Source organism: Grampus griseus, assembly GCF_964374135.1.
Source record: "Grampus griseus genome assembly, chromosome: 6".
Taxonomy (NCBI): Eukaryota; Metazoa; Chordata; class Mammalia; order Artiodactyla; family Delphinidae; genus Grampus; species Grampus griseus.
Genome location: NC_139000.1, coordinates 31,295,079 through 31,309,145, shown reverse-complemented (window position 1 = coordinate 31,309,145; position 14,067 = coordinate 31,295,079). Strand labels below are relative to the sequence as shown.

The 14,067-nt window shown below is 39.7% G+C and overlaps 1 protein-coding gene across 1 annotated transcript in view; it reads left to right on the top strand.

The window, feature by feature from the left end:
- The window catches only part of TMEFF1 (transmembrane protein with EGF like and two follistatin like domains 1), a gene marked incomplete at its 5' end in the record, with an annotated part of 92,685 nt that overhangs the window by 64,072 nt on the left and 14,546 nt on the right, over positions 1 to 14,067 (top strand). The window contains 2 exons of the mRNA XM_082655964.1: positions 1,661 to 1,726; positions 13,730 to 13,853. Coding sequence (XP_082512090.1) covers positions 1,661 to 1,726; positions 13,730 to 13,853 — 190 coding nt within the window. The remainder of the gene's footprint in view (positions 1 to 1,660; positions 1,727 to 13,729; positions 13,854 to 14,067) is intronic.

Genomic DNA, 14,067 nt, shown 5'->3' with positions numbered 1-14,067 from the left:
TTTCTAGAGAATAATAGTTTACTTTGTTTTCACATTTTCTCTGTAGTTTTTGCTCCTACATATTATATACTATTAGAGATTTTGGCGTGAATTTATAGAGTGTAAGGAAAAATTATTACCTTCAGTTTAAAATTCTTTTTCTCTTCTTGCCATCATTTAGAAGCCATGATACCAACTAAGAATGAATTTTGGTTTCTTTTCCTACTAGAAGTATCCAGTCACTAAAGGCACAGTTTTTCAACCTTCTTCCTCAGTAATACACACATGGGCTGAAATAATATATCATTTCCTAGTAACAAACAAGGGCCCCACACATTCTCATGGCCTAGGATTGTGCATCTTTCCTGCTTACGAGGTCTAACCCACCCTCCCTCTAAGCCCCGTCCCTTTTTTGGACTTATTAAAGGGATATGTTTTTATCTGAGCTAAGGGAAGAAAGTTGCAAGCCAAAGTTTGCTACTTTATACTGATAGCAAGCTATTTGTGAAATACTGAACAACTGATTGCAATATCTGTGGTCTAAGCTACCGAAGAATGCCCAAGAAGCTCATCATAGGGTTGCTACGTGGGGGTCAGGTGTGCACATGGTACAGGAAACTGCTGATAGGGACCCCTTATAGGTGGAAGAAGTAGTATGGTTTGCTTTTCTTTCATGGGGTGGCATTTAGAGTGTAGGTAGGTTAAAGAGTAGCTTAGAGAGAGAATGTCTTTTCTGAGGAACTGGTACGTGATTGAATGGTACTATCTGGAATTTCAAATTCAGAACAGTTGGTCGTTTGAGGATTTTGTTAATTGAAACTCATGCCGATTTAGAAGTGAGTTTGGAGTAGCTGGTACTTAATTTTTTTTTTTTTGCGGTACGTGGGCCTCTCACTGTTGTGGCCTCTCCCGTTGCGGAGCACAGGCTCCGGACGCGCAGGCTCAGCGGCCATGGCTCACGGGCCCAGCTGCTCCGCGGCATGTGGGATCTTCCCGGACCGGGGCACGAACCCGTGTCCCCTGCATTGGCAGGGGGACTCTCAACCACTGCGCCACCAGGGAAGCCCACTGGTCCTTAATTTTTGTCTTGGTACCCATTTACACCTGAGTATTCCTCCCCCCAACCCCACCCCCACACCCGCTAGTACTGGGAAGCTGAAGCTTGTGCTTCTCAACAGGTGTTTATGGTTCATGTACAGTCTTCCTGTCCTACTACAATTAATCAGTCAGCGGTCATTTTTATAGTAAATTTTGTCTGATAACACAGTTGAGGTTCCACGTTTATCTTAATCTGATATTTTTCCAGGGAAACTGGTGGGAGAAGGTAAATCTTGAGACCATTGTCCCTTGGAGAAAGGACTAATCCTTTCTCTTCAGGGTATGTGTTATTTCAGTTAGCACAGGGAAGACTTTTGTTTTTTCAGGGAAGACTTTTTAAGGAGATGATATTTGAGCTGAAGTCTGAGTGAAGTTAGACTGTTCATCACGCAGAGTGCGTTTATATCTGGGATGCCTTGAGGCTGAGATAGAAGTGGCACAATAGATCAAGAGAGTGGTAGAAAATGTGAGCAGGATAAGTGGAGAGAGTTGGGAAGGACCTGGAGCATTTGGAATGTTTAGGAGTTTCGTGGTGTGACTTAAACATCATATGTATCTTAATTTGAAAACTTTTCTCTTACAGACACAGATGACACTAGTTTGTTGGGAAAGAAAGATGATGGACTACAATATCGACCAGATGTGAAAGGTACTGAATCACAATTTCCCAAATTTTGGCCAACTACTGAAATATGGTCACTAGCTGTCCTTAGTAGTTCTATTTCCATTATAAGGACGTTTCTAACTTTGCTCTCTGTAGCAATATACAGTTGAATATTAGTAATAATACTGAAACAGTTAAGGTACCTTTCAGTTTACAGAGTACTTTCACATATGCTTTTTTTTAATTGAAATTTTTGTTTTTGTTTTTGTGTTTGTTTTTTTTGCGGTACGCGGGCCTCTCACTGTTGTGGCCTCTCCCGTTGCGGAGCACAGGCTCCGGACGCGCAGGCTCAGCGGCCATGGCTCATGGGCCCAGCCGCTCCACGGCATTTGGGATCTTCCCAGACCGGGCCACGAACCCATGTCCCCTGCATCGGCAGGCGGACTCTCAACCACTGTGCCACCAGGGAAGTCCTAAGTGGAAATTTTTTTTGAGATAATTATAGATTCACATGCAGTTGTAAGAAATTATATAGAAAGTTCTCTCATATTTGCTTGTAAAATCCTTTTTACCTCTCTAGAATCTACTGTTAACACTTACCCTCTGTGCATGGGTCTTTGAACCTTGTTCTTTCTGCCTGGAACTCTTCTTTGCCTAATATTCATCTTTCCAGTCTCACTGTAGAAGTCATTTCCTTTTGGGAACTATCCCTTGACCCTTAAATCTAGATTAGGTGCCTCTCCTGCATACTCCCCTCTCCAACCCCTTAACCTACTCTAAGTATAACTGTCTGTTCTACTCATCTGTGTCCCCCTCTAGGCTATGAGTTCTGTGAGGACAGGAGACTGTATCTCTCATGTTCACTTTGGGATTCCTAACACTTAGCAGAATGTCTGGTACTTACATGGATGCTCCACACTTGTCAAAAGAATGGATGCAGCTCAAAGAAGCTGTAGGGTTTATTTGTACAAAGTCTTACATACAGTAAAGGTCAGATTCTTAGGTCCTTTGACTGCAGGTCCAGTGCTCTTTCACTCCTCATTTTCATATTCATTATTTCATTTGATTCTTACAACTACTCTGAGGGGTAAGGACCAGTGGGAACATTGAGGCTCAGTGAGGTTATATCTAGTGAACCAAAGCAGGTCTCCATCTTGGGATCCTAGACCAAGGCTTCTGTATAATTGCTTTTCCATGTGTGCATCTTCTACACATTTGGTTATACTAATGGACAATTTTTTAAAGATATGTGATCTACCTTTTATGCCTAATTTCTAAAAAATATATAAAATGAGAATAACAGGCCCTATTTCATGGAGTGTCATAAAAGTTAAATGAGATAATGCGTGTCAAGTGCTTTGAATAGTATCTGACATACTCATAAGTGTGCAAGAAATGGTAGCTGTTATTATCTTTGAATAATTTGTTATTTCTGTCACTTGAATCAGTTATATCCCATGAGCCCCTGACATATCAGTTTCCTCTGTTGATACAAAGTGCTATATTTAAAATAAGAAGTCTCTGTATTCTCATAGGAGACATAATAGATCGGTGCTAGTTTTATTCTTTATACTGATAGTACATGACCAGAATAGGAAGGCTCTTTTTCAGTAGTTAGAAGCTCCTACTTAAGGCAATTTGGGGAATTGTGTATACCCAAAATACTTGTCTGCCTTTGATAAAATTACAGGGATAATTTAGTGCCTAAGCCATTTCTGAGATACTGAACATTCTTTGCACATAAGAATTTGTCTACAATGCAAATGAAATTATCATACTCAGCAGATATAATTTACTAAGTGCCTACTTTATACTGGTTATTTTACTAGGAATTATTGGTGGATAGAAAGATATCTAATACATGACATCCATCTTTAAATAGCTTGTGATACAATAAGAAATGAATATAACCTAATTCTAACAAAGTAGAAATGGGTTATTGTCATAAATGTAGTGCTGTTGAAAAGTGCAGTGAGAACTCAGAAAAGAAGAGATTACTATTTGGTGGGGGTTGGTGAAGATCTGAGAAACTCATGAGAGAGGCGGAATTTGAGCTGAACCTTGAAGGATGGTTAGGATTTGGACAGAGGTCAAAAGGGTATTTAAGGAGGATGGAAGAGCATGAGTAGAGGTATGGATGCAGACAAACATTGTGATAGAGAATGTATTGGAGAATGATAAGGAATCCGTTTTTGGCTGGAGAGTAGGGGGCTTAAGAGGCAGAAGTGGAAGGCAAGACTGGAAAAGTAGCTTGGGGCCAGATTGTGTACAGTCTTTTTTTTTTTTTTTTTGGCTGAGTCCTAACCCCTGGACTGCCAGGGAATTCCCATGTGTAAAGTCTTGAATGCTGTGTTATCCTAGGGCGTTTAAACTTCATTTGTGGGCAGTGGCAAAATCATTATATATTTGAAAAAGGCAAGACAACAAAGTTAACCAGTTGAATGCATTATATCTGGCAGAAATTGTGCTTATTATGTACTTTGGACTAGAGGCAGGGAGATCAGTTAAGTAAACTCAGAAGGATCCTGCTTAGATATGGGGGATAAAGAGTTCAAGCTCAGATGACTTAGTTGATGGATTCTATTTATAGAACTAAGACTGTTGGGAGGGGAAAGGTGTTTGGGGTAAGGTAAGGGAGGAGTTGACGATGGAGGTGATTTATTTTGTAGTTTGAGTTGCTTGTGGAACTCACCCAGGTGACTTTGCTTATTAGCATAAATTTGTGAGTCAGTCGAGGTGATAACCGAAGTCATGAGAACAAGTGAGAGAGATTATAGAGCTGTATTGTCTAGTAGGGTAGCCACTGGGCACATGGCTATTTAAATTTAAATTTATTAAAATAAAATAAAATTAAAGGTTTTGTTTCTCATTTATACTAGCCATATTTCAAATGTTCAGTAGCTCCATGTGACCCGTGGCTACCATATTGGACAGCATAGAAATAGAACATATCAAGAGTTGCAGAAAGTTCTGTTGGACAGCATTGTTATTTAGAAAGGAGAGGAGGCTAGGGACTTCCCTGATGGTCCAGTGGGTAAGACTCCATGCTTCCAATGCAGGGGCCCTGGGTGTGATCCCTGGTTAGGGAACTAGATCCTGCATGCATGCTGCAACTAAGAGTTTGCATGCAGCAACTGAGAAGTCCGCATGCCGCAACTAAGAAGTCCACATGCCGCAACTAAAGATCTCACATGCCACAACGAAGATCCCGCATGCCACAACTAAGACCCAGAGCAGCCAAAAATAAAAATAAATAAATAAATAAATATTAAAAAAAAAAAAAGAAGGAAAGAAAAAAGAAAGGAGAGGAGGCCAGGATGAAGCAGAAAGAGGATCCAGAGGAAAAAAATCAAGAGTGCAGTGGCACAGAAGTCAAACAGAAAGGTTGGCTAGTAGTTTAAAACGCTGCGTAAAGGACTTAGATGACAAGCATCGAATTTGAAGACAAGGGGATCATTGGTAATCTTGGACCAAGGAGTTTCTATAGAGTTGTGAAGATGAAATCCAGATTGTAAGAGTTAACACATGTGCTAGTAGTAAGGAATAAAGGTCAGAGGTAACTATTTTGTATGTCTACCCCATTTGCTTTTGTTTTTTTTGTTGTTGTTCTCACAAGCATTTATAGGAGCCCCTTAGTAAATATTCGTGTCCCCAGTACACAACCAAGACTAGGTAAGCAGGATCTAGGAATGGAGGCTACAAAGTGAAAAGCAGGGACACAGCATCAGAAAGAAAAATTGGAAGCTAGTGCTCAGTAAGAATGTTGTAAAGCTGAGCTCTTGGAGAAGGGTGCTCCCAGAATGGAGTATTTGAATGTCCAGCAGGGTGGCTGAATCAGTGCCTTTCTTGGGCTGTTGGAAAACCTGTGGTAAATATTGAAATCGCAGTGTTAGAAGCTTGGTTGCAGATGTTGACGTCATAAAGGGATATGATGGCAGAGCATGAGGTGTGTGGGAGCTGGGTATGTGACATTTTAAAAACTTGATTGTAGAAAATTTCAAACATGAACGAACAGGATAGTATGATGAAACCTCATGTACCCAGCCACCATCAATGGTTAAGAGCATTCTGTCTTTCTTGTTTTGCCTATATATCTCTACCCAGTGGATTATCATTATTCGTATTTTACAGGTTTTTTTTTTGCGGTACATGGGCCTCTCACTGTTGTGGCCTCTCCTGTTGCGGAGCACAGGCTCCGGACGCACAGGCTCAGCGGCCGTGGCTCACGGGCCCAGCCGCTCCGCGGCATGTGGGATCCTCCTGGACCAGGGCACGAACCCGCGTCCCCTGCTTCAGCAGGCGGACTCTCAACCACTGCACCACCAGGGAAGCCCTACAGGTTTTTTTTTTAGGTGTAATGTACATACACTGAAATGCACAAATGTTAGCTATCAGTTTTGACAAATGGATATACCCCATCTGCATTACACCTTATCGTAGTCTATAACGTTTCCATCCACCCAGAAAGTTCCTTTGTGGCAAATGACATTTTAATGTGGCCATTTTTATCCAAAGATGTTTTCATACAGCCTAAAATCTAACCGTATTAATACAGCTTGTTTGATATGCCCTTTTAAAAATGGTCTTGATAAATTTGCCTCATCAAAAGGTAAGCCTGAGCCAGTTGCTAAAATCACTGAAGGAAGGTGAGAGTGTGTGTTGTGGAGCGTGGTGGAGAGTCATGATGAGGATGGTTAGAAGGCTGCATAGGTGGATGGTACAGACCCCCACGGGAGGGCCTTCGTTGGGAGATGAGAGTGGGATGCTGATCTGGAGGTGACAGGTGGTGAGCACAGCAGGGGAAGATGAAAGGAAGGGGGATGGAGGAGTAATGTGATTTTGGTATATCAGGGAGATGAAAGGAGTACTTCCTAAGCAAACAGCTGCGGAGATGGATGAGTTTATGTGCATTAGAAAAGGTGTTTCACTGGGCAGAGTAGAAAGACCAGGAAAGAAAGAGTTAGGGTTGATAAGGAAAAGAGTGGGATTTAGACATGAGAGGCTAGGAGGTGTTGGAGGGTAGGTAAGAGTTTCTACCTAGGTAAATAATTCTCTGTTGGGGTCCAAGGAGACTCGGGTTAGGGAAGGATGTGTTAGTGATGAAGCTTGGGGTGCAGGGTGGTATAGGGGAAGCAAGAAAGAGTATACTGAATTTCTTAACTGTAGGGATTTGTGGAAATAATGAGCCCTAGAGTTACCTTTGCAGCATTGATGTTGTTTCCGCCTCAGCAGCACCTTCTAGGTGCATGTCTTGGTTGTTAATAGCAACTCCTGATGCTTTATTTGAGTGCGGCATGGATGGACCAGGACAGGTTGCCAGTGAAACATGGCTTTGCAGATAAGCCATCTGGAGCTGGGCTTTCTTACAATATAATCACTTAGAACCATACTCCCCTTTGTATTTGAAAACATTGCCGCTGGTGGCAGATTTGTTTCTGCATGCCTCTGTGGGTGGAAGGAGCCGATGGGTGACCAAGCACACTTTTTATAATTGTTCAGAGACTAACAGTTGCAGCTGTTGTTCATGGAGCCTGTCACCACTTGCCCGAGGGCATTGTTTGTTCAGGACTGTGCCCAGTTCTTGCTGTGTGAGGCTACATCTCTGCTGTGGTTTCTGAAACTGTGCTTTATTACATCTTTAATGCCTTTTAATCTTTCCTTTTTGAAGTTATCTAATTTACTTGGCCTAGAGAACAGGTGCTTGGACTTTCCACTTATGTCCATTCCTTACCCATCTCCCAGCGTAGCTTGGTGAAGTAATAGTGTGATGGTTAAGAGCTTGTGCTCTGAAGTCAGACTTGGTCTACACTTTAAAGGCTGTGTGGCCTGATTTCTCTGAGCCTCAGTGATCACTTCTATAAAATGGGGGCAGTGATATCTACTACCTAGGATTACTTTCAGTATTAAATGCTGTGTCACTGAATTCCTTATCAATGTTATTATGGTGATTGTAAATATTTTTGTTTTCTAATTTCGTTGTTAGAAGCCTGGCTGTGTTAAAAGTTCTTGCCATTGGTGAGTCTACCTGTCTATAGCATGTTTCATGTGGTTCATGAGTGACAGTAGGGTGTTCATCCACTCAACAGTTCTTAATCAGCACCGCCCTGCTGTGTGCCAGGTGCTTACGCATATTTAATCCTCATCACAGCCATATTATTGTCATTTTGCAGATGAAGAAGCTGAAACTGTGAGAGTTTGTGGCTCATGTAGAATGGCAGAGCAAAGATCAGAATTCAGACTTTCTGACCCTAAGCCCTGGTGCTCTTTCTCTTTTATCACAACTGTTCCAGAATTCTGCACGTTAGAAAAGGTATTTCACTGGGCAGAGTAGAAAGACCAGGAAAGAAAGAGTTAGGGTTGATAAAGAAAAGAGTGGGATTTAGACACGAGAGCATAGGGGGTGTTGGAGGGTAGGTAAGAGTTTCTACCTAGGTAAATAATTCTCTGTTGGGGTCCAAGGAGACTCGGGTTAGGGAAGGATGTGTTAGTGATGAAGCTTGGGGTGCAGGGTGGTATAGGGGAAGCAAGAAAGAGTATATTGAATTTCTTAACTGTAGGGATTTGTGGAAAAAATGCCTGCTTTCTCTTGCCTACTTTCTCTAATTTTCTTCAGAATATTTAATCTGCCCTCAGCTATCACCTTGGCGAACACTTGTTCTCTAGCTTTAATCTTTCTCTAAGAACTAGTTTCATACGTTCAGCTGCCTAGTGGGTCTTTGCACTTACGTTTTGTTTGAACTGCCATTGCCTGAACCTCCAGGAACTGCCGTCTTGCCTGGAACATGATAGGTGCTTAATAAATACCTTCCGGAGGACTGGAGGTCTAAATTTGAACTCAGTTTACTACATTCTCTCTCCTGTCGTTAGGCTCACATTAGAGTCATTTTTGCAGTTTTTTTATTGTGGTGAAATATATATAGCAACTCGTACCATCTTAACCACTTTTAAGTGTTTAGTTCAGTTGTACTAAATAAACTTATGCCGTGGTGCCGCCATCACCACCATCCATCTCTAGAAGTCTTTTCATCTTGTGAAACTGGAACTATAGCCATTAAACAGCAACTCTTCATTTCCCCCCTCCCCTCAGCCCTTGTAACCACCATTCTGCTTTTTGTTTCTATGATTTTGACTACTCTGTGTACCTCACATAAGTAGAAATCATACAGTGTTTGTCTTTTTGTCACTGGCTTGTTTCAGTTAACATAATGTCCTCAGGGTTCATCCATGTTATAACATGTCAGAATTCCCTTCCTTTTTAAGGCCGGAATAATGTTCCATTGCATGAATGTACCACATTTTGTTTATCCACTCATCCATTGATGGACACTTGCGTTGCTTCCTGTTTTAGCTATTGTGAATAATGCTACCATGAATATGGGTATATAGCTATCTCTTTCAGACCGTGCATTCAGTTCTTTTCGGTATATATCCAGAAGTGGAATTGTTGGATCATAAGGTACTTCTACTTTCAATTTTTCGGGGAAGCACCATACTGTTTTCCCTGGTGGCTGTACTGCTATATATTTTCACCAACAGTGCTCAAGGGTTACGATTTCTCTACATCCTTGCCAATACTTGTTATTTTCTGGTTTTGGGGTAGTAGTCATCCTAATGGGTGTTAAGGTGCTATCTTATAGTTTTGACTTCCATTTGCCTAATGATTAGTGATGTTGAGCATCTTTTTGTATGTTTATTGACCAATTGTTCATCCTCTCTGAAGCAAAATTGTCTTACACAACTCTATATTAGGAGCATCTTCAATAAGGAGGACAGTTCTGTTTTACTAAGCACTTAAATGTTAGTGAGTTGGTTGTTGCAGACTATATAAAGGGTGGAACTGGGGAAGTTTGACCTTAAGAAAAAAATTCGTAGGCAGTGGGTTAGGTGGTGAGCAGACATGGGGAAGTCCACACAAAGTTAATGAGAGAGAGATTTCACTTAACATGAGGAGAATTTGATAGTATTGGAATTAACTGTATTACGTTGAGTTCCTTATCTCTGGAAGTGTTTAAGTAGAAATGGGATCTCGAGGCTATAACTAAAGAAATTCCTTCATCAGACCAAATGGCCTCCAAGGACCCTTTCAGATCTGAGTTTCTGAGCTCATTTACTTTCCAAAGCATCTTCCAGCCATATTTATTTTTTTCTGTGTTTCTAATATCTATTCCAACTTCTGAGCTCAAGCTTTTCAGTGCCACAGTTTGGATTATGTAGTAACCTCCTAACTGGTCACCTGGTTTTACCTTTATCTTCCAATTAATTCTTAACAGCTTTTTGAGATATAATTTACATACTATTAAGTTCACCTGTTTAGAGAGTGCAATGCAGTGTTTTTTTTTAGTATATTTGCAGAGTTGTACTAGCATCACATCATAATCTAATTTTAGATCATTTCTCATCACCCTCAAAAGAAACCTCACACCCATTAGTCACTCCTCATTGCCTCCGAACCACCAGCCCTAGGTAACCACTCTCAGTTAACTTCTTTTGTAAAACATGGCTTTCATTGTGTTGCTTTCCAGCTAGGAGGAGTTCAGGGTCCTCCCTGTCCATATGATTAAGAAAACATTTCTCACCTGAGGTTCAGATTTTTCCGTACTCTGATTTCAGCTTATTTTTCCAACTTTGACTTACACCTCTCTCCAGTCTGAATGTACAGCTCTTGCTAGGTCCATTTAACTCTCGTTCTTGAGAGTGAGAACAGGTGCGTTATACCTGTCTTTCAGTTTCCACCATTCCTCTATCTAAATCTGTCTATGCTTTGAGACCTAACTTGAGTCCTACCTTTTCTATGAATCCTTCCCTGGGTTATCTTGCCTAAAATGAGTTCTCCTTTGCATGTGAACTTCCATAGCACCTAGTATTATAAAACCTTCTTTTGGTATTTTGCTGTACACTCTCATGTGGGACCCCTTCCCTTTTGTTGTTCAGCTTTTTGTGTGATTCCCTAAATTGATTATAAGCTTCATAAGGGTAGGGACTGTGACCACTTTTTCTTTATACCTTCTGCAGCTTAGCTGAGCATATGGATGTGCACAGAAATAGTATGTAAGTATAAAGGAATGAATAGTGCCGGCCCTGAGCAGGATGCTGAATTTGGACTCTGGAATAGACACAGATTTCAAAGTCTTAATAGATGTGTCCATGTTTTATATGGCTTTGCTTTGTCTAGAGCTTGATACCACATTCTTTATTAATTCATTCAGTAAATGCTATTGGTGTCATACTTTGTCTATTAATTTCTCAAAACCCATTATTAATTTAGTTAACTTTTTCTTATTGCTATCGTGCATATGAATTCTCTGATCGCTTTCAGCTTAGCATTATTCTTGAAATTTCCTGCTGTTTCTAGGACTCTCTTATGGTAGATTAGTACATTACCACAGCCTCTATAGACCAATATGGTCTTTTTGTTATACACTTTATAGGACTTTGTTATTATAGGTTAGTACATAACCTCAGTCTCTATAATCCCATTATTATATACTTCCTGTGTATCATACCATGAAAATATCATGTTCTGAGAAGTTGCAGGGTGGTGATAAGCACTATGGGAGACAGTTGCATTTCTCGAGTCACTTAATGGCTTGATTGCGAAGGTAGAATAGTACTTTTGGCTTGATACCATAGCAAGAAAGTACTACATGCTAGGTGTCAGGAGTTATACAGAAATGAGTAATACAAGCATCTAGATTCTCAAGGAGCTCACAGTCTTATGGTAGAGACTGATTTAAAAAACCTAAATAGTTATAAGACAATATCGTGAGTATTGTAGTACAGAAGTGGGTGCTAGAGTTATAGCAGCCCAAAGGAGGGATTGATTTCTTTTGCCACAGCAGAATTACAGTTTGGGAGCTGGAGGAGACCCTATACGCCCTTTGAGGACAGGATATATCTTAACCGTTTTTCTATCCCTGGCACCTGGCAGAGTCCCTGACATATGGAAGGTGATGAATGATGATAAATGAGTAAGTCATCTATTCTGTGCTGTCCAATACGGTAGCTACTAGCCACATGTGACACTATTGAGTATTTGAAATGTGGCTAGTCGGAATTGAGATGAACTGTGAGTGTGGAGTGCTCATCAGATTTTGAAGACCTATTTGAGAAAAAAGAATGTAAACTATTAAAATTTTATGTGTTGATTATATATGTTGAAATGCTCTTTATTTGAGGTTAAATAAAATATATGATTAAAATTAATTTATCTATTTCTTTTTACTTTTTAAAAATATGACTACTAGAAAATAAAAAATTATGTACATGTCTTGTATTATACTTCTGATAGACTTTGCTGATCTCATTCAACTCTCTTAGAAATGATTTGACTAAGGTTACAAAATAGCAGAGATACCCTTAAAATTGAGACTTTACGTGTTGGATTTCTCCTAGTTTAGTGCTCTTCCTAGGCATAAATTAGTATAATGTAAATATATAAAATTTGAGGTAAAGTGACGTAAGTTTGGTCTTGTTAAGGATGACGTGATACTCTCTGCTGTAGTTATCATATCTTTGAGCTTAATAGTCATTAAATTTTTTTTCCTTTTTGTATGTCAATTTTGATCTCCAGAAAAATCTGCATGTTCAGTTCTCAGTTTTTTCACACTTGGTACTTCTATTCCCATTTCTCCCTTGCTTTTCCTCTCCCCACACTTGTATAAACAGATATACACATAGCCTCCTATTTATTCCTTCTTAATTTGTCTCCATTAACTTTCTTCAGATTATATTAACACTTTTTGTATTTGGGGGAGATAAGCCTTTGCTGTTGCATGATCTGGTACATGGAGAGCTGGTTGGTTTAGTGGTCTTGTACGTACATTAATTATCTCACATAATCCTCTCAAAACTGCATTAAGATAGTCCTGTTGTGGTCCTGACTTTACAGTTGTGAAATCTCAGGCTTAGGGTGGTATGTTCAACGTCACACAGCTAATTATGCACAGAATCTGTAAGCGGGAACTGTACGAAATGGCAGGAAGCCTGGGAATTTTTGCTACACACGGACAGGCCTGTAAACGTTGGGGAACTCTGGGTCCATAGAGCTGAGGACTAAAGTATTAAGTATATGTCAGAAAAAAAAGTAAAAAAAAAAATCGATTCCAGATTGTGTATGTGAATGAGTACATGTGTATGTAACTATATGAGAGAAAGAGACAAATAAGGATAGAGAGAGAAATGAATGAATGAATGAATATCATTGATTTAGAAGACTGGGTCTCCATGCCTTCATCTTTCCTGCCCTTTTCTATCTTTCCTTCCTGACTCTCTTCCCATTTCTGATAGTGGTATTACTCACCACCCTTCTTATTTTCTTCAGTTCAACACAGTTCAGTTCAAATCAGTATGCCTAAGTCCAAACAGATGTTCATTAACACGTTTACAATGGTTCTCTTTGGTTAGAGGGATTTCAGGTGATTTTAAATTTCTTTTTTATTTGTTCTCTGTATTATTTGAATTTTTTTAATAGTAACATATACGAAGAAAAACTATATAAAAAGAACAGCAAAACTATTTTCATTTGGGGAAAAATCAGTATGCTGGATAGTTTTCATACCAAAATAAACCTTTTATCCTAAAATTTCAGAATCTCATACTTGTTCTCTGCCATACCAGTGTTCTTTGGCCTCAGTTTCATAGCCTCAAGGTGAATGGTTACAGTAAGTCAGCTTTCCAAAAGCCAATGCTGTATACGCCATCCCTCTGTCAGGGAAGTGAGATTTCTTCTAGAAGTAACATTTATTTTTATAGCAAAGATGTTGAAGGTTTGTTGGTTCTTTTTTTTTTTGGCAGATTGTTTTTAAACAGCAGTAGCTCACAGTGGTCACATCCTGCAAATACTTTTAAATGCTTTGAGTCTAAAGAGCCTGCCTGCTGTGTTTGTGGCATAATGAGACCTTGGTTCTTGTCCAGCCTCCTATCTGATACATTTCCTTTCCAAATTACCCAGCAAGGGGTGAATTTATTTGTTGCCTTAGAACCTTTGAAAAGTCCATATTTTTCAGTTTGCTTTTCACTGTTTATTGACCTGTTTTATGTTCTTGTAAGATGCTAGTGATCAAAGGGAAGATGTTTATATTGGAAACCACATGCCTTGCCCTGAAAACCTCAATGGTTACTGCATCCATGGAAAATGTGAATTCATTTATTCTACTCAGAAGGCTTCTTGTAGGTAAGTCAGAGTACCTCCAGATCAGAGGTGAGACATTTTTTCCATCATTGGTCACTGCTCTATAGAAGGCAATGAAATGTGGATTAAAAATATTACTAAAAGGTAGTATTTATTTACAATTGAGTTAAAAAATAAATTAGCAGCATCATTTGGAAGAAACTGGCAAGTAATATGCAAAAACAAAAACAGATGTTCTCTTAGGGTTTTGAGATGG